This window comes from Plectropomus leopardus, chromosome 13 (assembly GCF_026936395.1).
Source record: "Plectropomus leopardus strain MGB_pleo_1.0 chromosome 13, ASM2693639v1, whole genome shotgun sequence".
NCBI classification, from domain to species: domain Eukaryota; kingdom Metazoa; phylum Chordata; class Actinopteri; order Perciformes; family Serranidae; genus Plectropomus; species Plectropomus leopardus.
The window spans coordinates 26,423,134-26,446,875 of record NC_142188.1 but is presented as its reverse complement, the minus strand read 5'-3'; the positions used below and the strand labels follow the sequence as shown (position 1 = coordinate 26,446,875).

Genomic DNA, 23,742 nt, shown 5'->3' with positions numbered 1-23,742 from the left:
ATTTTACCATAGGGTTTTAAAAAACAAAAAAACCCCAAAACAAAACAAAAACAACTATTAACCAGACATTTAAAAATGACTTGAATGATTTTTCATGTATAATTCCTGCAGTATTGTTTTTCAATTTCTCTGATTAGTTTTTTTCAAACTGCTATTAACCAGGTCAGTAATGAACCATCAAGCTCAACTCCCAACAATAAATCAACAGATATGGATTAATTAATGCCGAACCCAAAACAAGCCTTTCTAAGAGCCTTTTATTATTATAAATATCTAATAATAATAATGATGATAATAATAATAATAATGTTATTGTTGTTGTTGTTGTTGTTGTTGTTACTATTATAATATTATTCATGTATTTATTTATTTATTATCTTCCTATGACGCTTTTTTAAAATCTTTTTTTTTTGTTATTTAATTTACTTTGACTTATTTTCAACAAGAGTTCTATGCTCAGTCTGTAATTTGTACAAAACAAAAAAAACCTTAAAGCTCGACTAAAAACCATTTTCTGATTACCGGAAGAGCTCACGAGCACGTGAAGGCAGCATGATAGCTTCTTTTGTGTGTGTTTTTTAGGATACTTAACAATAACAGTCTTGCACCACAGTTTGAAACAGTAAATCATACAAGTGAATATTTTACGTTTTAAAATTTATTTCTTTAGAGGATATTTTGTTAGGGAACAGGTATGCGTCGAGCATGTGCGTAAATGACGCAACAACCTGCTCAGACCGTCCTCTCCTCTGACATTATCCAAAATGGCAACCACCATCGGGAGACTGCTCAGGACCTCTGTGAGTGTAACTTATTGCAGTGTTAAGTTTGTTACGGACACTCTTCCTCCTCAGTTGTGTATTTGTTATTCGGTTATGAACTCGTGCAGACAGCAGGTAATGATGGATAATTCAGCTGCGCACTGAGGCGCTGTCATGGCATGTGTGTCGCACATTTAAACCAACTGACAGCGTGGTGACAAACCTGTGGTCCGCGGCCACAGTGTAGGACCAATGTGGTTCACAAGAAATACTCACTTAATATAATTTTAATATGTTTAGTCTTCGAGTTTCCTCCTAAACTTTTAACAAAAAAAAATAGCGTTAGTAAGTAGATTATCCAGGTATGTTATATGACCATATTAATACATTACGATTCTGTAGAAGATGTGGAGACTTTCAGAGTGTTATTCAAAATCAATAGCGATGAGTTACCAGCTCACGATTTTAGGATTTTTTTATTTGCTGTGTCATAGTGATGTTGCAGGATGTTTTCCCACACTGCATATTGTTACATGTGATAGCAGGAAAAGCACCAGTGTGATTAATGATATTTATAATATAATGTTTGTTGTGTTGAAATGATGTAGTAATCCAGACATATGTGTTTGGGTTGTGTAATATTTTGTGTTCAGCTTTATTAGAGTAACATTAATATGTTTAAACTCAGTGGTGATGTAAGTCCTGGCCGTCAGAGGCGTCAGCCCTGAATGTTTCATAAATGACCCCAGATCTAAAAATGTGGGCAATATATATATTTTTCATTCATAAATAAAAATGAAGCCTGGGATTTGATAATCTGTCATTTTGTTCTTACATGTACTTAAATAAATGTACTTTACTACATTACACGATTGTTAACATAAATATACAAATTTAAATATTCCAGTTCAAGTCAATACATTTCTAATCATAACATTGTAAAGTATTTTGTACTCAATACCTCTAACTAACAACTACTAATATTTTTCTCACTTTCTCATCACAATTCATTAATGATCTAGAAAGTTTTTTAAAAAAGTTTTTATGGGTAAATAAGGTGCCAGGTGGCATGAATTCTGTCCTCAAATCCTAGAAAAGCTCCTGTTTGAACTTAAAAAAATATCCTTACATATGTAAGGAAACACAACAGCAGCATAAAAGTATAAAATTGACTTTTTTGTTGTTGTTTCTGTGAAATTTTGACTGTATTCTGTTAACGTAAAGTCTTGACCTTGAAAAATATTCAAATCTGGGGCTGATATTGACTAGTCAAATATTTTTTGCAAACAGCGCTGCCCTGGAGGAGTTGAGTGAAACTTTGACTGCCAGAACACTTTATACAGTTATCAATACAGTAGGCCCTTTTCACAGGCATTTAGACATGCATTTTTTAATTATTTTTTAGGGTCATTGTATTGTGAATGTTCGCTCACTGTCAGTCATGGCTTACTGGGACATTTGAATAGAACCATCATTGTTAATATTATTAGTAACACGTGTATTTCCTGCCTTAACAAATCAAATCTGTCCCCTGTGAATGAAAATGTCTAAAAAAAAATTTTCAAAAATCATCACTCACTTTAATTTTAGAAAGTGAATACCCTAGTTAGGTAGTCTGTCAACACTCAGAAGAAATTAAAATTTTGGTGGTTTTTATTCCACAACATGAAATCCACATCAGACCTGCAGATCTATTTTTAGTGTGCTTGTCTTTACTCTTGTTAGTGTTGTCCCTGCAGGTATTCTGCCTCTGTCAGCTTATGGAGCCGCCCGCCCGCTGTGATATAACTGTTTAGGGTGTGGTCACAAGTGCTCCACGGCTGACTGGTAAAACCCACACAGAACAGCGCAGTTTTATTCCTACTGTGAATATTTCTTGAATAAGCTTTGAAATAAGCATTTTCTTAAAATTATTTTAGATAAAAATAAAATCACTTTTCTTTCCTGAGGGTAATGCATGCTGAAATGACAGTACTGCAGATGTAAAAACTGCTGTGGTGCAGCTCGGCACTATGATCATAATGACACAGGGAGTATCCTTACACAGGATGAAGGTTAACCAGAAGTACACAATGACAAAAATAACTCAAAATTAATAGTAAAAGTTGCTTTAAAAAGTGAAATCAAAGGCCTTTTGTTTTCATGTAATTATTTTTCCATTTCTATATACTTTTTATTTTTCAACTATTATCACTATTGCTAGTATTTTTATGAATTTTTGTATTTTTATTCTTTTAATTGATTTATAATATACTATGTTAACCTTATGATGTATTTATTTACTTTTTAGGGGTCCAGGGTTGGTGTGGTATGTGTGTTTGAATGTTTGTTTTCATGCAAACAGCCTGAAAAACCTATAAACAGAGTCTGAAAAAAAAAAAAGGAAAAGTCTTGGATATCCTCCTGTATTTTAAATATATTACATTCAGGTAAAGTTTCTTACAAAAAAAATAGTTAAAAAAAGTTAAATATTTATATTTTTATTTTTTTAAAATATATATATTTAATTTGAAAAGATGGGATTTAAACATGACTGTAGAGGTTTAGACCTCATCCTGCAGGGGACATTAGTGATGGTTAGCTTGACTTTAAAGATAAGTGCTACATATTTTTCACTTTATTCGTGTACTATTCATCATGCTGAATTTATGTCTGTTGTTAAAGGCGAGAGTTGCAGCAGGAGGGTTGAAAGTGACCGCTGCGTGTCAACACAGAGCTTCTGGAGCTGCAAGAATCCTCTCCGCTCCTGCACTTCAGAGAGCCTGTTTCTCCACCGGTGCGTACAAAACCAAAGTCAGACAATATACAGTCAATGCTGGCTGGAAGGTTAGAGCATAAAAAATAATTCATTTGGCGTAAATATTATTTTGCAGCAATTTTGTTAATAGTTAAATCTGTTAACTGAATGTATTCGGCCTTTGGACTGAACAATATTTGAAGACTTCAACTTGGGCTCTGGGAGATTGTGAGAGCGTTTTTCATTATTGTCTGACTTCTGAAGTGATTCATCAGTTAATTGGGATGATAATCAGCAGATCTGAATGGCTTTCTCAAAATAGTATTATAAGGATTCGCCAACCTTTTTTAAGCAGAATTTGAAATAGACGAGGATATATTGTTTCGTAATGATTTTAAAAGCTCAACCTCTGGTGCTAGACAGAAGTGACGGTAGCTGGGCAGGAGGCTGGTGCTGTGGGGGAGCGAGGGGTGGATCCGTCTGAGAAGTTAAGGACACAATCTAGCTATAGATACCAAAAGCATTTTTTGATCCAGCCTGTAAACATGTTTATCTCTGCTGTGAAGTTTGGCATTTTAACACGGAGATCTTTGGAGACTGGCTTGTATCTGGGGCCAGCCTCAAGTGGCCATTCAAAGAACTGCCTTTTTTTGACTCTTTGACTTTTTTTTTTCAATATAGGGTTGCAGCAATACACTGGTTTTAAGGTATAGCGTGATATGAAAGTTGACGATTATCATACTGTGTACTATCTACTATACTGAAAAAAGAAAAAGAAACTGGCCAAAGAATCTCACCTTTATTTTAGTTATTTCCAAAAGGGAGACACATCTTCATTATAATAATCAAACATTTAAGAGTCATCCTGACTAATAATAATTAGAAAAATAATACTGTAATACTGTGAGACTGCAAAACCACAATAATTTATGAGACCATTATTATACTGTGAAAATCTCATACCACTGCAACCCTATTTAGATATTACAATATTTTGTTAGTTGATATTTGGTATAATGAAATCACATCATCATAATACGATTCCATTGAACGTGTTCTGCAGTTAGCATTGATATTTTTGCTTTTAATTACTGTTAAAAAAAGGTCCAAGTTGTGAAAAAAAAGTTTCAAGATGATAGCATGTCCCTTTCAGCATCGCTGTAAATAGCCCCTGTGTTTCGCCGACGTTTTCGTGATCGTCTTTTTTTCAGTTTTCAGTATGGATTCTTTGTGCTTGGTGTTGTAAATGACTTTGGTTTTACTAAGCAAATGCTTTGTGTTTGTCTTTTCCATATCAGGCTCTTCCAGATGGACCCCTGCTGTCACTCAGCCTGCTCCGGATTTTAAGGGCACAGCTGTCTACAAGGGGGAGTTCAAGGAAATGAGCCTCGCTGACTTCAAGGGCAAATACCTGGTCCTCTTCTTCTACCCGCTGGATTTGTGAGTATTTGTGACCTGCATAAAAACAACAGCATGACCCCCCTCCTTTGATTAAAATGTACCTTGTGTAATCTAAGTTTTTAAAGTACCTCTGCTGATGACTAGTCCCACAGGTCCCTGCCCTGTGTTCACTGTGTGCTTTGAGACCACTGTGCCTGCAGATGGATTGTGGGTATTTTGTGACTGGGTCAGTGAACATTGTCCTCACAGACCCTTTTATTTCTCTCTTTGTTTGTCACACTGCAGCACCTTCGTGTGTCCAACTGAGATCATCTCATTCAGCGACAAGGCCAGTGAGTTCCACGACATTAACTGTGAGGTGGTGGGAGTGTCTGTGGACTCTCACTTCACTCACTTGGCATGGATCAACACGCCACGCAAGGTACTCTCCCTCATTTAGGAATCAATTCAGAAACAGACACATGGTGCAAAGTTCAGCTCTGAGTTTATTCATTCATGCTTCAGCGTGGACCTTAAAGGGAGCGTTTAGTAAATGACTGACCTACAAGGACTTTGTTGTGCTCACAGCTGTTGTAATGCTGAAGTAACCTGAAATGCACTCTCCATTAACGGTATGTTATAAAAGGCATTATTTAATGATGTTTTGGCAGACTGGAGGTTTGGGCAACATCCACATCCCCCTGCTCTCCGACCTCAACAAGCAGATCTCTAGAGACTATGGGGTGCTGCTGGAGGGTCCAGGCATTGCTCTGAGGTATGTTCATTATGTGATCTATTCACAGCTGTCATAAATAGGACATGGAAATGTCACTATTGCTGAAATTTCGTTTCCAACACAATTTACAGTTAAACCACGATCTTGATGACATATTTAGTTGTGTAGTTTACTTGCACAGCAGTTCTATAGCCTAAGGATAAACGAGACAAACTAGTGGAGACGTGGGCAGGTATGATGACCCCTTAAGGACTCCTCAGTTAGTAGGATTTTTGCAGATTTCTTGGCAGATGCAGAACATAACATGTTTTCTTCAGTTTATAATTACCTGAAAATAAGACTGCTCATTACTTTAGGATAAGCCCTTAATGTCTACGTACATAACAGGTCCTGTTGTGTCCATCATATTTTTCTTACAATAGCAAAGAACAGACAAATCACACATTGGCTTTAGATTGGGCCATTTACATTTTGGCATTGGCCATCGTACTTCTGCTGATAGAATATTTTGTCCAAAAAAAAAAAAATACAAAGTCATACTGTATTAAGTAATACAAAATGAAAGAAAAAAAACAATAGTATACTATTTTGTCCAAAATGGCATTAAGCTATGATAGTATAGTACATCGTCCATAATCGTATAAACATGTCATAACATAGTTATTCACCCAAAAAGAACATGAATAACTCATGCTATAGCATGGTAAAAAAAATAGCAAAAAAGGCCATAATACCGCATAAAAAAACGTCATACTATAGTATCTTTTTCATCACTGCGTAAAAAGTCATACTATAGTATCTCAATCAAAATACCCCCAAAATTTGATACTATAGAATGTTGTCAAAAATGGCACACAAATGTCAAAGTATTATGAAAAAGTTATAGCATTGTATGCTATCCAAAATTGCATTTAAGTGTTAGTATGTCTTCCCAAAAAGCTTAAAAATGTTATACTGTAGTATGTTGTCCAAAATAACAGAAGAAAGTCATACTATAGTATGGTGTCCAAAATTTCACAAAAAAGGCAAACTATAGTATTTCGTCCAAAATTCACAAAAATGTCATACTATGGTATTTAATCCAAAATAGGAACCTTTATGCGCAAAAAATATATAATCTATAAATGAAAAGTGAACACGTTTTTAGAGCCCTGAATGTCTCAAGGGAGGCTTTTAGGAGAGACTGTGTCCTTTTCAGGGGAGTCGAGCTCCCCATGGCTCCCCCGTAATTCTAACTACGACTATGACGCTTTCGGTCATTTTTTCGACATGCTATATTATGATGTTTTTAGCCATTTTTTGGACATATTTTGCTTATTTTACTATAGTATGGAGTTTTCTGTAATTTTTTCAACATGTTACTCGAGGTGTTTTAGGCCGTTTTTGCAACATTCTATGATATGACGTGTCTGGGCATGATATTTTATGTGGTTTTCAGCTGTTTTTTGGACATTTAAACTTTCGACATTTTTTTCCATACTATAGCAGGCTTTTTTTGTCATTTTTTCAGCATGCTATTTCAAGGATTTTTAGGCCGTTTTTGCAACCTTCTATGCTATGACGTATCTGGGCATGTTATTTTACGTGGTTTCCAGCGATTTTAAGCAGCTTTTTGGTTAGTCAGATTTGACATTTTTTGCCATACTATAGTATGGCTTTTTTGGTCATTTTTTCAACACGATATTTCAAGGTGTTTTAGGCTGTTTTTGCAACATTCTTTGCTATGGCGTGTCTCAGCAGGCTATTTTATACTGTTTTGAGGTGTTTTAAACTGTTTGGGGGACATGTCACATTTTGACATTTTTCCATACTATAGCCTTGCTGTTTTCGTCATTTTTTCAAGATGCATTATTTTGGTGTTTTTGTCAGGTTTTGCAAAATTCTATGCTATGGCGTGTCTCAACAGACTATTTTATAATGTTTTGAGGTGTTTTAAACTGTTTTTGGGACATGTCACATTTTGACTTTTTTCCATACTATAGCCTTGCCTTTTTCGTCATTTTTTCAACATGCATTATTTTGGCGTTTTTGTCAGGTTTTGCAAAATTCTATGCTATGGCGTGTCTCAGCAGGCTATTTTATGCTGTTTTGAGGTGTTTTACGCTGTTTTTGGGACATGTCATATTTTGACTTTTTTCCATACTATAGCCTTGCTGTTTTCGTCATTTTTTCAACATGCATTTCTTTGGGTTTTTTGTACATTTTTGAAACATTCTTTGCTTTGGCGTGTCTCAGCAGGCTATTTTATGGTGTTTTGAGGTGTTTTACGCTATTTTTGGGACATGTCACATTTTGACTTTTTTCCATACTATAGCCTTGCCTTTTTTGTCATTTTTTCAGCGTGCATTATTTTGGTGTTTTGGTCAGTTTTTGCAAAATTCTATGCTATGGCGTGTCTCAGCAGGCTATTTTATACTGTTTTGAGGTGTTTTCAACTGTTTTTGGGACATGTCATATTTTGACTTTTTTCCATACTATAGCCTTGCTGTTTTCGTCATTTTTTCAACATGCATTTCTTTGGGTTTTTTGTACATTTCTGAAACATTCTTTGCTATGGCGTGTCTCAGCACGCTATTTTATGCTGTTTTGAGGTGTTTTCAGCTATTTTTGGGACATGTCACATTTTGACTTTTTTCCATACTATAGCCTTGCCTTTTTTGTCATTATTTCAACATGCATTATTGTGGTGTTTTGGTCAGTTTTTGCAACATTGTATGCTATGGCGTGTCTCAGCAGGCTATTTTATACTGTTTTGAGGTGTTTTCAGTTGTTTTTGGGACATGTCATATTTTGACTTTTTTCCATACTATAGCCTTGCTGTTTTGTCATTTTTCAACATGCATTATTGTGGTTTTTTGTATATTTTTGAAACATTCTTTCCTATGGCGTGTCTCAGTAGGCTATTTTATACTGTTTTGAGGTGTTTTCAGTTGTTTTTGGGACATGTCATATTTTGACTTTTTTCCATACTATAGCCTTGCTGTTTTCGTCATTTTTTCAACATGCATTTTTGTGGTGTTTTTCTCAGTTTTTGCAACATTGTATGCTATGGCGTGTCTCAGCAGGCTATTTTATACTGTTTTGAGGTGTTTTACGCTGTTTTTGGGACATGTCATATTTTGACATTTTTTCCATACTATAGCCTTGCTGTTTTCGTCATTTTTTCAACATGCATTATTTTGGTGTTTTTGTCAGTTTTTGCAACATGCTATGCTATGGCGTGTCTCAGTAGGCTATTTTATGCTGTTTTGAGGTGTTTTCAGTTGTTTTTGGGACATGTCATATTTTGACATTTTTCCATACTATAGCCTTGCTTTTTTTGTCATTTTTTCAACATGCATTATTTTGGTGTTTTGTCAGTTTTTGCAAAATTCTATGCTATGGCGTGTCTCAGCAGGCTATTTTATACTGTTTTGAGGTGTTTTCAGCTGTTTTTGGGACATGTCATATTTTGACTTTTTCCATACTATAGCCTTGCTGTTTTCGTCATTTTTCAACATGCATTATTGTGGTGTTTTTGTCAGTTTTGAAACATTCTTTCCTATGGCGTGTCTCAGTAGGCTATTTTATACTGTTTTGAGGTGTTTTCAGTTGTTTTTGGGACATGTCACATTTTGACATTTTTCCATACTATAGGCTTGCCTTTTTTGTCATTATTTCAACATGCATTTTTGTGGTGTTTTTGTCAGTTTTTGCAAAATTCTATGCTATGGCGTGTTTCAGCAGGCTATTTTATACTGTTTTGAGGTGTTTTCAGTTGTTTTTGGGACATGTCATATTTTGAAATTTTTTCCATACTATAGCCTTGCTGTTTTCGTCATTTTTTCAACATGCATTATTTTGGTGTTTTTGTCCGTTTTTGCAACATGCTATGCTATGGCGTGTCTCAGTAGGCTATTTTATACTGTTTTGAGGTGTTTTCAGTTGTTTTTGGGACATGTCATATTTTGACTTTTTTCCATACTATAGCCTTGCTGTTTTCGTCATTTTTTCAGCGTGCATTATTTTGGTGTTTTTGGTCAGTTTTTGCAAAATTCTATGCTATGGGGTGTCTCAGCAGGCTATTTTATACTGTTTTGAGGTGTTTTCAACTGTTTTTGGGACATGTCATATTTTGACTTTTTTCCATACTATAGCCTTGCTGTTTTCGTCATTTTTTCAACATGCATTTTTGTGGTGTTTTTGTCCGTTTTTGCAACATTCTTTGCTTTGGCGTGTTTCAGCAGGCTATTTTATGCTGTTTTGAGGTGTTTTACGCTGTTTTTGGGACGTGTCATATTTTGAAATTTTTTCCATACTATAGCCTTGCCTTTTTCGTCATTTTTTCAGCGTGCATTATTTTGGTTTTTTGTACATTTTTGAAACATTCTTTGCTATGGAGTGTCTCAGCAGGCTATTTTATACTGTTTTGAGGTGTTTTCAGTTGTTTTTGGGACATGTCATATTTTGACATTTTTCCATACTATAGCCTTGCTGTTTTCGTCATTTTTTCAACATGCATTATTTTGGTGTTTTTGTCAGTTTTTGCAAAATTCTATGCTATGGCGTGTCTCAGCAGGCTATTTTATGCTGTTTTGAGGTATTTTCAGCTATTTTTGGGACATGTCATATTTTGACATTTTTTCCATACTATAGCCTTGCTGTTTTCGTCATTTTTTCAACACGCATTATTGTGGTGTTTTTGTCCGTTTTTGCAACATTGTATGCTATGGCGTGTCTCAGTGGGCTATTTTATGCTGTTTTGAGGTATTTTCAGCTATTTTTGGGACATGTCATATTTTGACATTTTTTCCATACTATAGCCTTGCTGTTTTCGTCATTTTTTCAACATGCATTTCTTTCTGTTTGTTTTACATTTCTGAAACATTCTTTGCTATGGCGTGTCTCAGCACGCTATTTTATACTGTTTTGAGGTGTTTTCAGCTATTTTTGGGACATGTCACATTTTGACTTTTTTCCATACTATAGCCTTGCCTTTTTTGTCATTATTTCAACATGCATTATTTTGGTGTTTTTGTCAGTTTTTGCAAAATTCTATGCTATGGCGTGTCTCAGCAGGCTATTTTATACTGTTTTGAGGTGTTTTCAGTTGTTTTTGGGACATGTCATATTTTGACATTTTTCCATACTATAGCCTTGCTGTTTTCGTCATTTTTTCAACATGCATTATTTTGGTGTTTTGGTCAGTTTTTGCAAAATTCTATGCTATGGGGTGTCTCAGCAGGCTATTTTATACTGTTTTGAGGTGTTTTCAGTTGTTTTTGGGACATGTCACATTTTGACATTTTTCCATACTATAGCCTTGCTGTTTTCGTCATTTTTTCAACATACATTATTGTGGTGTTTTTGTCCGTTTTTGCAACATGTTATGCTATAGCATGTCTCAGTGGGCTATTTTATGCTGTTTTGAGGTGTTTTCAGCTATTTTTGGGACATGTCATATTTTGACATTTTTTCCATACTATAGCCTTGCTGTTTTCGTCATTTTTTCAACATGCATTATTTTGGTGTTTTGGTCAGTTTTTGCAAAATTCTATGCTATGGCGTGTCTCAGCAGGCTATTTTATACTGTTTTGAGGTGTTTTCAGTTGTTTTTGGGACATGTCATATTTTGACATTTTTCCATACTATAGCCTTGCCTTTTTTGTCATTTTTTCAGCGTGCATTATTTTGGTGTTTTGGTCAGTTTTTGCAAAATTCTATGCTATAGCATGTCTCAGTGGGTTATTTTATGCTGTTTTGAGGTGTTTTCAGCTATTTTTGGGACATGTCATATTTTGACATTTTTGCCATACTATAACCTTGCTGTTTTCGTCATTTTTTCAAGATGCATTATTTTGGTGTTTTTGTCAGGTTTTGCAAAATTCTATGCTATGGCGTGTTTCAGCAGGCTATTTTATGCTGTTTTGAGGTGTTTTACGCTGTTTTGGGACATGTCATATTTTGAATTTTTTTCCATACTATAGCCTTGCCTTTTTTGTCATTATTTCAACATGCATTTTTGTGGTGTTTTTGTCAGGTTTTGCAAAATTCTTTGCTATGGCGTGTTTCAGCAGGCTATTTTATGCTGTTTTGAGGTGTTTTCAGTTGTTTTTAGGACATGTCATATTTTGAAATTTTTTCCATACTATAGCCTTGCCTTTTTTGTCATTTTTTCAACATGCATTATTTTGGTGTTTTTGTCAGTTTTTGCAAAATTCTATGCTATGGCGTGTCTCAGCAGGCTATTTTATACTGTTTTGAGGTGTTTTAAACTGTTTTTGGGACATGTCATATTTTGACATTTTTCCATACTATAGCCTTGCTGTTTTTGTCATTTTTTCAACATGCCTTATTGTGGTGTTTTTGTCCGTTTTTGCAAAATTCTATGCTATGGCGTGTCTCAACAGACTATTTTATACTGTTTTGAGGTGTTTTCAATTGTTTTTGGGACATGTCATATTTTGACATTTTTCCATACTATAGCCTTGCTGTTTTCGTCATTTTTTCAACATGCATTTTTGTGGTGTTTTTCTCAGTTTTTGCAAAATTCTATGCTATGGCGTGTCTCAGCAGGCTATTTTATGCTGTTTTAAGGTGTTTTACGCTGTTTTTGGGATATGTCATTTTTTGATATTTTTTCCGTACTATAGCCTTGCCTTTTTTGTTATTTTTTCAACATGCATTATTTTGGTGTTTTTGTCAGTTTTTGCAAAAGTCTATGCTATGGCGTGTCTCAGCAGGCTATTTTATACTGTTTTGAGGTGTTTTCAGTTGTTTTTGGGACATGTCATATTTTGACATTTTTCCATACTATAGCCTTGCTGTTTTCGTCATTTTTTCAACATGCATTATTTTGGTGTTTTTGTCAGTTTTTGCAAAATTCTATGCTATGGCGTGTCTCAGCAGGCTATTTTATACTGTTTTGAGGTGTTTTAAACTGTTTTTGGGACATGTCATATTTTGACTTTTTTCCATACTATAGCCTTGCCTTTTTTGTCATTTTTTCAGCGTGCATTATTTTGGTGTTTTGGTCAGTTTTTGCAAAATTCTATGCTATGGCGTGTCTCAGCAGGCTATTTTATACTGTTTTGAGGTGTTTTCAGCTGTTTTTGGGACATGTCATATTTTGAAATTTTTTCCATACTATAGCCTTGCCTTTTTTGTCATTATTTCAACATGCATTATTTTGGTGTTTTTCTCAGTTTTTGCAACATTGTATGCTATGGCTTGTCTCAGCAGGCTATTTTATGGTGTTTTGAGGTGTTTTACGCTATTTTTGGGACATGTCACATTTTGACTTTTTTCCATACTATAGCCTTGCCTTTTTTTCATTTTTTCAGCGTGCATTATTTTGGTGTTTTGGTCAGTTTTTGCAAAATTCTATGCTATGGCGTGTCTCAGCAGGCTATTTTATACTGTTTTGAGGTGTTTTAAACTGTTTTTGGGACATGTCATATTTTGACTTTTTTCCATACTATAGCCTTGCTGTTTTGTCATTTTTTTCAACATGCATTTTTGTGGTGTTTTTGTCCGTTTTTGCAACATGCTATGCTATGGCGTGTCCCAGCAGGCTATTTTATACTGTTTTGAGGTGTTTTCAGCTGTTTTTGGGACATGTCATATTTTGACTTTTTTCCATACTATAGCCTTGCCTTTTCTGTCATTATTTCAACATGCATTATTTTGGTGTTTTGGTCAGTTTTTGCAATATTCTATGCTATGGCGTGCCTCTACATGTCATTCTAAGTGGATTTCAGCTCTTTTCAGTTTTTTTTGGACATGTCAAATTTTGACATTTTTTGCCATACTGTTGTATGGCTTTTTCTGTCATTTTTTCAACATGCTATTTCAAGGTGTTTGATGGTATCAGTTTTCTGTCATTACTTCGAAAGGATGGAGACACCTGTTGAAGCTTAAATCAGCACGTTTAATATGACTAAAAGTATAAGTATACAATTAAAATTACAATTACTACAAACATGAGTACAATGAATGTGTACAACATAAATGAAGATGAAGATGAGTACAAAGATGAAGTAAAATGAAGACTACAAATGAGGACATGTACAACAGAGACGAGCGCTCGGGTCAGCCCACACAGAGACAAGATTAAACCTAGACTGACTGACACAGAACATGGAAAGCTGGCTGACACTGATCACAATGAAAGGCAATAGTATTTATACAATGCTGTGACATAGATGGTAGGTAACAATTGCTAACATGTCAGGTACCAGACGTCTTTTGAGGAATGAGGCATGTATTTGTGTTGCTAAATTTACTGGCACTGGTCCAGCTCAGGTATCCATGGTTCAACATAACTTGGAAGCACTTCGCCACATATAGGTAGGTCTTCCTTGAGGTACACATAGAGTCTTGAACGAACTGTGGAGAATACATAATCATAAAAATTCATACTAACAGTGTTTTAGGCTGTTTTTTGGACATGTCATATTTTGACATTTTTGCCATACTATGCCTTGCTGTTTTTGTCATTTTTTCAACATGCATTTTTGTGGTGTTTTTGTCCGTTTTTGCAACATGATATGCTATGGCGTGTCTCAGCAGGCTATTTTATGCTGTTTTAAGGTGTTTTACGCTGTTTTTGGGACATGTCATTTTTTGAAATTTTTTCCATACTATAGCCTTGCCTTTTTTGTCATTATTTCAACATGCATTATTTTGGTGTTTTTCTCAGTTTTTGCAAAATTCTATGCTATGGCGTGTCTCAGCAGGCTATTTTATACTGTTTTGAGGTGTTTTCAGCTGTTTTTGGGACATGTCATATTTTGACTTTTTTCCATACTATAGCCTTGCTGTTTTCGTCATTTTTTCAACATGCATTTTTGTGGTGTTTTTGTCCGTTTTTGCAACATGCTATGCTATGGCGTGTCTCAGCAGGCTATTTTATACTGTTTTGAGGTGTTTTCAGTTGTTTTTGGGACATGTCATATTTTGAAATTTTTTCCATACTATAGCCTTGCTGTTTTCGTCATTTTTTCCAACATGCATTATTTCTGTGTTTTTGGCAGTTTTTGCAAAATTCTATGCTATGGCGTGTTTCAGCAGGCTATTTTATGCTGTTTTGAGGTGTTTTACGCTGTTTTTGGGACATGTCATATTTTGACTTTTTTCCATACTATAGCCTTGCTGTTTTCGTCATTTTTTCAGCGTGCATTATTTTGGTGTTTTTGTCAGTTTTTGCAACATGCTATGCTATGGCGTGTCTCAGTAGGCTATTTTATACTGTTTTGAGGTGTTTTCAGTTGTTTTTGGGACATGTCATATTTTGACATTTTTCCATACTATAGCCTTGCCTTTTTAGTCATTTTTTCAACATGCATTATTTTGGTGTTTTTGTCAGTTTTTGCAAAATACTATGCTATGGCGTGTTTCAGCAGGCTATTTTATGCTGTTTTGAGGTGTTTTACGCTGTTTTTGGGACATGTCATATTTTGACTTTTTTCCATACTATAGCCTTGTTGTTTTCGTCATTTTTTCAACATGCATTTTTGTGGTGTTTTTCTCAGTTTTTGCAAAATTCTATGCTATGGCGTGTCTCAGCAGGCTATTTTATACTGTTTTGAGGTGTTTTCAGTTGTTTTTGGGACATGTCATATTTTGACATTTTTGCCATACTATAGCCTTGTTGTTTTAGTCATTTTTTCAACATGCATTATTTTGGTGTTTTTGTCCATTTTTGCAACATGCTATGCTATGGCGTGTCTCAGTAGGCTATTTTATGCTGTTTTGAGGTGTTTTCAGCTGTTTTTGGGACATGTCATATTTTGACTTTTTTCCATACTATAGCCTTGCTGTTTCGTCATTTTTTTCAACATGCATTATTTTGGTGTTTTTGTCAGTTTTTGCAAAATTCTATGCTATGGCGTGTCTCAGCAGGCTATTTTATACTGTTTTGAGGTGTTTTCAGTTGTTTTTGGGACATGTCATATTTTGACATTTTTCCATACTATAGCCTTGCTGTTTTCGTCATTTTTTCAACATGCATTTTTGTGGTGTTTTTGTCCACTTTTGCAACATGCTATGCTATGGCGTGTTTCAGCAGGCTATTTTATACTGTTTTGAGGTGTTTTCAGCTGTTTTTGGAACATGTCATATTTTGACATTTTTCCATACTATAGCCTTGCCTTTTTAGTCATTTTTTCAACATGCATTATTTTGGTGTTTTTGTCCATTTTTGCAACATGCTATGCTATGGCGTGTCTCAGTAGGCTATTTTATACTGTTTTGAGGTGTTTTAAACTGTTTTTGGGACATGTCATATTTTGACATTTTTCCATACTATAGCCTTGCTGTTTTCGTCATTTTTTCAACATGCCTTATTTTGGTGTTTTTGTCAGTTTTTGCAAAATTCTATGCTATGGCGTGTCTCAGCAGGCTATTTTATACTGTTTTGAGGTGTTTTAAACTGTTTTTGGGACATGTCATATTTTGACATTTTTCCATACTATAGCCTTGCTGTTTTCGTCATTTTTTCAACATGCCTTATTTTGGTGTTTTTGTCCGTTTTTGCAACATGCTATGCTATGGCGTGTCTCAGCAGGCTGTTTTATACTGTTTTGAGGTGTTTTCAGCTGTTTTTGGAACATGTCATATTTTGACATTTTTCCATACTATAGCCTTGCTGTTTTTGTCATTTTTTCAACATGCATTATTTTGGTGTTTTTGTCCGTTTTTGCAACATGCTATGCTATGGCGTGTCTCAGTAGGCTATTTTATACTGTTTTGAGGTGTTTTCAGTTGTTTTTGGGACATGTCATATTTTGACATTTTTCCATACTATAGCCTTGCTGTTTTCGTCATTTTTTCAACATGCTTTATTTTGGTGTTTTTGTCCGTTTTTGCAACATGCTATGCTATGGTGTTTCTCAGCAGGCTATTTTATACTGTTTTGAGGTGTTTTCAGTTGTTTTTGGGACATGTCATATTTTGACATTTTTCCATACTATAGCCTTGCTGTTTTCGTCATTTTTTCAACATGCATTTTTGTGGTGTTTTTCTCAGTTTTTGCAAAATTCTATGCTATGGCGTGTTTCAGCAGGCTATTTTATACTGTTTTGAGGTGTTTTCAGCTGTTTTTGGAACATGTCATATTTTGACATTTTTCCATACTATAGCCTTGCCTTTTTAGTCATTTTTTCAACATGCATTATTTTGGTGTTTTTGTCAATTTTTGCAACATGCTATGCTATGGTGTGTCTCAGTAGGCTATTTTATGCTGTTTTGAGGTGTTTTCAGTTGTTTTTGGGACATGTCCTATTTTGACATTTTTCCATACTATAGCCTTGCTGTTTTCGTCATTTTTTCAACATGCATTATTTTGGTGTTTTTGGCAGTTTTTGCAAAATTCTATGCTATGGCATGTCTCAGCAGGCTATTTTATAATGTTTTGAGGTGTTTTCAGTTGTTTTTGGGACATGTCATATTTTGAATTTTTTTCCATACTATAGCCTTGCTGTTTTCGTCATTTTTTCAACATGCCTTATTTTGGTGTTTTTGTCCGTTTTTGCAACATGCTATGCTATGGCGTGTCTCAGTAGGCTATTTTATACTGTTTTGAGGTGTTTTCAGTTGTTTTTGGGACATGTCATATTTTGACATTTTTCCATACTATAGCCTTGCTGTTTTCGTCATTTTTTCAACATGCATTATTTCTGTGTTTTTGGCAGTTTTTGCAAAATACTATGCTATGGCGTGTTTCAGCAGGCTATTTTATAATGTTTTGAGGTGTTTTCAGTTGTTTTTGGGACATGTCATATTTTGAATTTTTTTCCATACTATAGCCTTGCCGTTTTCGTCATTTTTTCAACATGCCTTATTGTGGTGTTTTTGTCCGTTTTTGCAACATGCTATGCTATGGCGTGTCTCAGTAGGCTATTTTATACTGTTTTGAGGTGTTTTCAGTTGTTTTTGGGACATGTCATATTTTGACATTTTTCCATACTATAGCCTTGCTGTTTTCGTCATTTTTTCAACATGCATTATTTTGGTGTTTTTGGCAGTTTTTGCAAAATACTATGCTATGGCGTGTTTCAGCAGGCTATTTTATGCTGTTTTGAGGTGTTTTCAGCTGTTTTTGGGACATGTCATATTTTGACATTTTTCCATACTATAGCCTTGCTGTTTTCGTCATTTTTTCAACATGCATTTTTGTGGTGTTTTTCTCAGTTTTTGCAAAATTCTATGCTATGGCGTGTTTCAGCAGGCTATTTTATACTGTTTTGAGGTGTTTTCAGCTGTTTTTGGGACATGTCATATTTTGAAATTTTTTCCATACTATAGCCTTGCCTTTTTAGTCATTTTTTCAACATGCATTATTTTGGTGTTTTTGTCCATTTTTGCAACATGCTATGCTATGGCGTGTCTCAGTAGGCTATTTTATACTGTTTTGAGGTGTTTTCAGTTGTTTTTGGGACATGTCATATTTTGACATTTTTCCATACTATAGCCTTGCTGTTTTCGTCATTTTTTCGACATGCATTATTTCTGTGTTTTTGGCAGTTTTTGCAACATGCTATGCTATGGCGTGTTTCAGCAGGCTATTTTATGCTGTTTTGAGGTGTTTTACGCTGTTTTTGGGACATGTCATATTTTGACTTTTTTCCATACTATAGCCTTGCTGTTTTCGTCATTTTTTCAACATGCCTTATTGTGGTGTTTTTGTCCATTTTTGCAACATGCTATGCTATGGCGTGTCTCAGCAGGCTATTTTATACTGTTTTGAGGTGTTTTAAACTGTTTTTGGGACATGTCATATTTTGACATTTTTGCCATACTATAGCCTTGCTGTTTTCGTCATTTTTTCAACATGCCTTATTTTGGTGTTTTTGTCCGTTTTTGCAACATGCTATGCTATGGCGTGTCTCAGCAGGCTATTTTATACTGTTTTGAGGTGTTTTCAGTTGTTTTTGGGACATGTCATATTTTGACATTTTTCCATACTATAGCCTTGCTGTTTTCGTCATTTTTTCAACATGCCTTATTTTGGTGTTTTTGTCCGTTTTTGCAACATGCTATGCTATGGCGTGTCTCAGCAGGCTGTTTTATACTGTTTTGAGGTGTTTTCAGCTGTTTTTGGAACATGTCATATTTTGACATTTTTCCATACTATAGCCTTGCTGTTTTCGTCATTTTTTCAACATGCCTTATTGTGGTGTTTTTGTCCATTTTTGCAACATGCTATGCTATGGCGTGTCTCAGCAGGCTATTTTATACTGTTTTGAGGTGTTTTCAGTTGTTTTTGGGACATGTCATATTTTGACATTTTTCCATACTATAGCCTTGCCTTTTTAGTCATTTTTTCAACATGCATTATTTTGGTGTTTTTGTCCATTTTTGCAACATGCTATGCTATGGCGTGTCTCAGTAGGCTATTTTATACTGTTTTGAGGTGTTTTCAGCTGTTTTTGGAACATGTCATATTTTGACATTTTTCCATACTATAGCCTTGCTGTTTTCGTCATTTTTTCAACATGCATTTTTGTGGTGTTTTTGTCCGTTTTTGCAACATGCTATGCTATGGCGTGTCTCAGTAGGCTATTTTATACTGTTTTGAGGTGTTTTCAGTTGTTTTTGGGACATGTCATATTTTGACATTTTTCCATACTATAGCCTTGCTGTTTTCGTCATTTTTTCAACATGCCTTATTGTGGTGTTTTTGTCAGTTTTTGCAAAATTCTATGTTATGGCGTGTCTCAGCAGGCTATTTTATGCTGTTTTGAGGTGTTTTTTCAGTTGTTAATGGGACATGTCATATTTTGACATTTTTCCATACTATAGTCTTGCTGTTTTTGTCATTTTTTCAACATGCATTATTTTGGTGTTTTTGTCCGTTTTTGCAACATGCTATGCTATGGCGTGTCTCAGTAGGCTATTTTATACTGTTTTGAGGTGTTTTCAGTTGTTTTTGGGACATGTCATATTTTGACATTTTTCCATACTATAGCCTTGCTGTTTTCGTCATTTTTTCAACATGCATTATTTTGGTGTTTTTGGCAGTTTTTGCAAAATTCTATGCTATGGCGTGTTTCAGCAGGCTATTTTATGCTGTTTTGAGGTGTTTTCAGCTGTTTTTGGGACATGTCATATTTTGACATTTTTCCATACTATAGCCTTGCTGTTTTCGTCATTTTTTCAACATGCATTATTTTGGTGTTTTTGTCAGGTTTTGCAAAATTCTATGCTATGGCGTGTTTCAGCAGGCTATTTTATGCTGTTTTGAGGTGTTTTACGTTGTTTTGGGACATGTCATATTTTGACTTTTTTCCATACTATAGCCTTGCCTTTTTTGTCATTATTTCAACATGCATTATTGTGGTGTTTTGGTCAGTTTTTGCAACATTGTATGCTATGGCGTGTCTCAGTGGGCTATTTTATGCTGTTTTGAGGTGTTTTCAGTTGTTTTTGGGACATGTCATATTTTGAAATTTTTTCCATACTATAGCCTTGCTGTTTTCGTCATTTTTTCAACATGCATTATTTTGGTGTTTTTGGCAGTTTTTGCAAAATTCTATGCTATGGCGTGTTTCAGCAGGCTATTTTATGCTGTTTTGAGGTGTTTTCAGCTGTTTTTGGAACATGTCATATTTTGACATTTTTCCATACTATAGCCTTGCTGTTTTCGTCATTTTTTCAACATGCATTTTTGTGGTGTTTTTGTCAGTTTTTGCAAAATTCTATGCTATGGCGTGTCTCAGCAGGCTATTTTATACTGTTTTGAGGTGTTTTCAGCTGTTTTGGGGACATGTCATATTTTGACATTTTTTCCATACTATAGCCTTGTCTTTTTTGTCATTTTTTCAACATGCATTTCTTTGCGTTGTTTGTCCATTTTTGCAACATATTATGCTATAGCGTGTCTCAGCAGGCTATTTTATACTGTTTTGAGGTGTTTTCAGCTGTTTTTGGAACATGTCATATATTGACATTTTTGCCATACTATAGCCTTGCTGTTTTTGTCATTTTTTCAACATGCATTTCTGTGGGTTTTTTGTAAATTTTTGAAACATTCTTTGCTTTGGCGTGTCTCAGCACGCTACTTTATGCTGTTTTAGGGTGTTTTCAGCTGTTTATGGGACATGTCATATTTTGACTTTTTTCCATACTATAGCCTTGCTGTTTTCGTCATTTTTTCAACATGCATTATTTTGGTGTTTTTGGCAGTTTTTGCAAAATTCTATGCTATGGCGTGTCTCAGCAGGCTATTTTATACTGTTTTGAGGTGTTTTCAGCTATTTTTGGGACGTCATATTTTGACATTTTTTCCATACTATAGCCTTGCTGTTTTTGTCATTTTTTCAACATGCATTATTGTGTTGTTTTTGGCCATTTTTGCAACATGCTATGCTATAGCATGTCTCAGTGGGCTATTTTATACTGTTTTGAGGTGTTTTCAGTTGTTTTTGGGACATGTCATAGTTTGACATTTTTCCATACTATAGCCTTGTCTTTTTTGTCATTTTTTCAACATGCATTTCTTTGCGTTGTTTGTCCATTTTTGCAACATATTATGCTATGGCGTGTCTCAGCAGGCTATTTTATACTGTTTTGAGGTGTTTTCAGTTGTTTTTGGGACATGTCATATTTTGACATTTTTCCATACTATAGCCTTGTCTTTTTTGTCATTTTTTCAACATGCATTTCTTTGCGTTGTTTGTCCATTTTTGCAACATATTATGCTATAGCGTGTCTCAGCAGGCTATTTTATACTGTTTTGAGGTGTTTTCAGCTGTTTTTGGGACATGTCATATTTTGACTTTTTTTCCATACTATAGCCTTGCTGTTTTCGTCATTTTTTCAACATGCATTATTTTGGTGTTTTTGGCAGTTTTTGCAAAATTCTATGCTATGGCGTGTCTCAGCAGGCTATTTTATACTGTTTTGAGGTGTTTTCAGTTGTTTTTGGGACATGTCATATTTTGACATTTTTTCCATACTATAGCCTTGCTGTTTTCATAATTTTTTCAACGTGTATTATTTCTGTGTTTTTGGCAGTTTTTGCAAAATTCTATGCTATGGCGTGTCTCAGGAGGCTATTTTATGCTGTTTTGAGGTGTTTTCAGCTATTTTTGGGACATGTCATATTTTGACATTTTTTCCATACTATAGCCTTGTCTTTTTTGTCAATTTTTCAACATGCATTTCTTTGCGTTGTTTGTCCATTTTTGCAACATATTATGCTATGGCGTGTCTCAGCAGGCTAGTTTATACTGTTTTGAGGTGTTTTCAGCTGTTTTTGGAACATGTCATAGTTTGACATTTTTCCATACTATAGCCTTGCCTTTTTTGTCATTATTTCAACATGCATTATTTTGGTGTTTTTGTCAGTTTTTGCAACATGCTATGCTATGGTGTGTCTCAGCAGGCTATTTTATACTGTTTTGAGGTGTTTTCAGCTGTTTATAGGACATGTCATATTTTGACTTTTTTTCCATACTATAGTCTAACTGTTTTCATAATTTTTTCAACATGTATTATTTTGGTGTTTTTGGTCAGTTTTTGCAAAATTCTATGCTATGGCGTGTCTCAGGAGGCTATTTTATGCTGTTTTGAGGTGTTTTCAGCTATTTTTGGGATGTCATATTTTGACATTTTTTCCATACTATAGCCTTGCTGTTTTCGTCATTTTTTCAACATGCATTATTTTTGGTGTTTTTGGCAGTTTTTGCAAAATTCTATGCTATGGCGTGTTTCAGCAGGCTATTTTATGCTGTTTTGAGGTGTTTTCAGTTGTTTTTGGGACATGTCATATTTTGACATTTTTTCCATACTATAGCCTTGCCATTTTCGTCATTTTTTCAACATGCCTTATTGTGGTGTTTTTGTCCGTTTTTGCAAACATTCTTTGCTATAGCGTGTCTCAGCACGCTACTTTATGCTGTTGTGAGGTGTTTTCAGATATTTTTGGGACATGTCACATTTTGACATTTTTGCTATACTATAGCCTTGCCGTTTTCGTCATTTTTTTCAACATGCATTTTTGTGGTGTTTTTCTCAGTTTTTGCAAAATTCTGTGCTATGGCGTGTCTCAGCAGGTATTTCATACTGTTTTGAGGTTTTTTAAACTGTTTTTGGGACATGTCACATTTTGACATTTTTGCTATACTATAGCCTTGCCGTTTTCGTCATTTTTTCAACATGCATTTCTTTGGGTTTTTTGTACATTTTTGAAACATTCTATGTCATGGCGTGTCTCAGCAGGCTATTTTATACTGTTTTGAGGTGTTTTAAACTATTTTTGGGACATTTTAGGCTGTTTTTGCGAGATTTTATGCTATGTTGTGCCTCTGCATGTTATTCTCAGTGGTTTTCAGCTGTTGTAAGCCTTTTTTGTACGTCTCAGATATTGACATTTTTTGCCATACTATAGTATGGCTTTTTCTGTCATTTTTTCAACATCGGAATTTAAGATGTTTTAGGCTGTTTTTGCAAAATTATATACTATGATGTACAAAATTGCACTAAAAATGTCGCACAATAGTATGGCGTCTAAAATATCTTAAAAATGCCACATTATAGCACGTCATTCAAAATGTCATGGAAATGTCATACAGTGGTATGTTGTCTAAAATATAATTATGATTTTATGCCATTTTTCCTCAGGGGCCTGTTTGTCATTGATCCAAACGGTGTGGTGAGACACATGAGTGTGAATGACCTGCCAGTGGGCCGTAGTGTAGAGGAGACGCTTCGTTTGGTGCGGGCGTTCCAGTTTGTGGAGACCCACGGCGAGGTGTGTCCTGCCAGCTGGACCCCTGACTCCCCAACGGTGAGTTCCTTCAACCTCTGATCCTCTCTGTAATAAAACTGAAACTGAAACGTTATTTACCACTTTGTAAGTCAGTTTTCTTTTAGACAGTCCCAGAGGAAAATTAGGTTAATCATTTTTAACTGTTTACTTTTCAGATTAAACCAACCCCAGAGGGATCCAAGGAGTACTTTGAGAAAGTCAACTGAAGACAAGTGTCACAACTCGTTCACCTAAAAAATATATGTACTCTTAGTTTACAGTTTGAGTTGTATTTAAATGTACACCACCTGACACACCTAAATAAATCCATTCTTTATAAATGGCAGCCCAGTGTTTTGATTAATTTGCCAGAATGTGGTGTTGTGGTCTGTGTTTT

General features: G+C 34.9%; 1 protein-coding gene across 1 annotated transcript; it reads left to right on the top strand.

Moving 5' to 3' along the window:
- Window positions 1-644: 644 nt before the first annotated feature.
- On the top strand, window positions 645-23,691 carry prdx3 (peroxiredoxin 3). The gene is made up of 7 exons (XM_088086202.1): window positions 645-800; window positions 3,426-3,537; window positions 4,797-4,938; window positions 5,185-5,320; window positions 5,550-5,653; window positions 23,219-23,384; window positions 23,522-23,691. The coding sequence occupies exons 1-7, from the start codon at window positions 765-767 to the stop codon at window positions 23,570-23,572; spliced, it is 747 nt and encodes a 248-aa protein (XP_087942328.1). The 5' UTR covers window positions 645-764; the 3' UTR covers window positions 23,573-23,691.
- Window positions 23,692-23,742: the final 51 nt, after the last annotated feature.

Excerpts from the sequence above, each read along its gene's own strand:
- prdx3 (XM_088086202.1), top strand. The coding sequence starts at position 765 with ATGGCAACCACCATCGGGAGACTGCTCAGGACCTCT. Across the intron at positions 801-3,425 it reads GGAGACTGCTCAGGACCTCT|GCGAGAGTTGCAGCAGGAGG; the intron begins GTGAGTGTAACT and ends CTGTTGTTAAAG. Across the intron at positions 5,654-23,218 it reads GGTCCAGGCATTGCTCTGAG|GGGCCTGTTTGTCATTGATC; the intron begins GTATGTTCATTA and ends ATTTTTCCTCAG.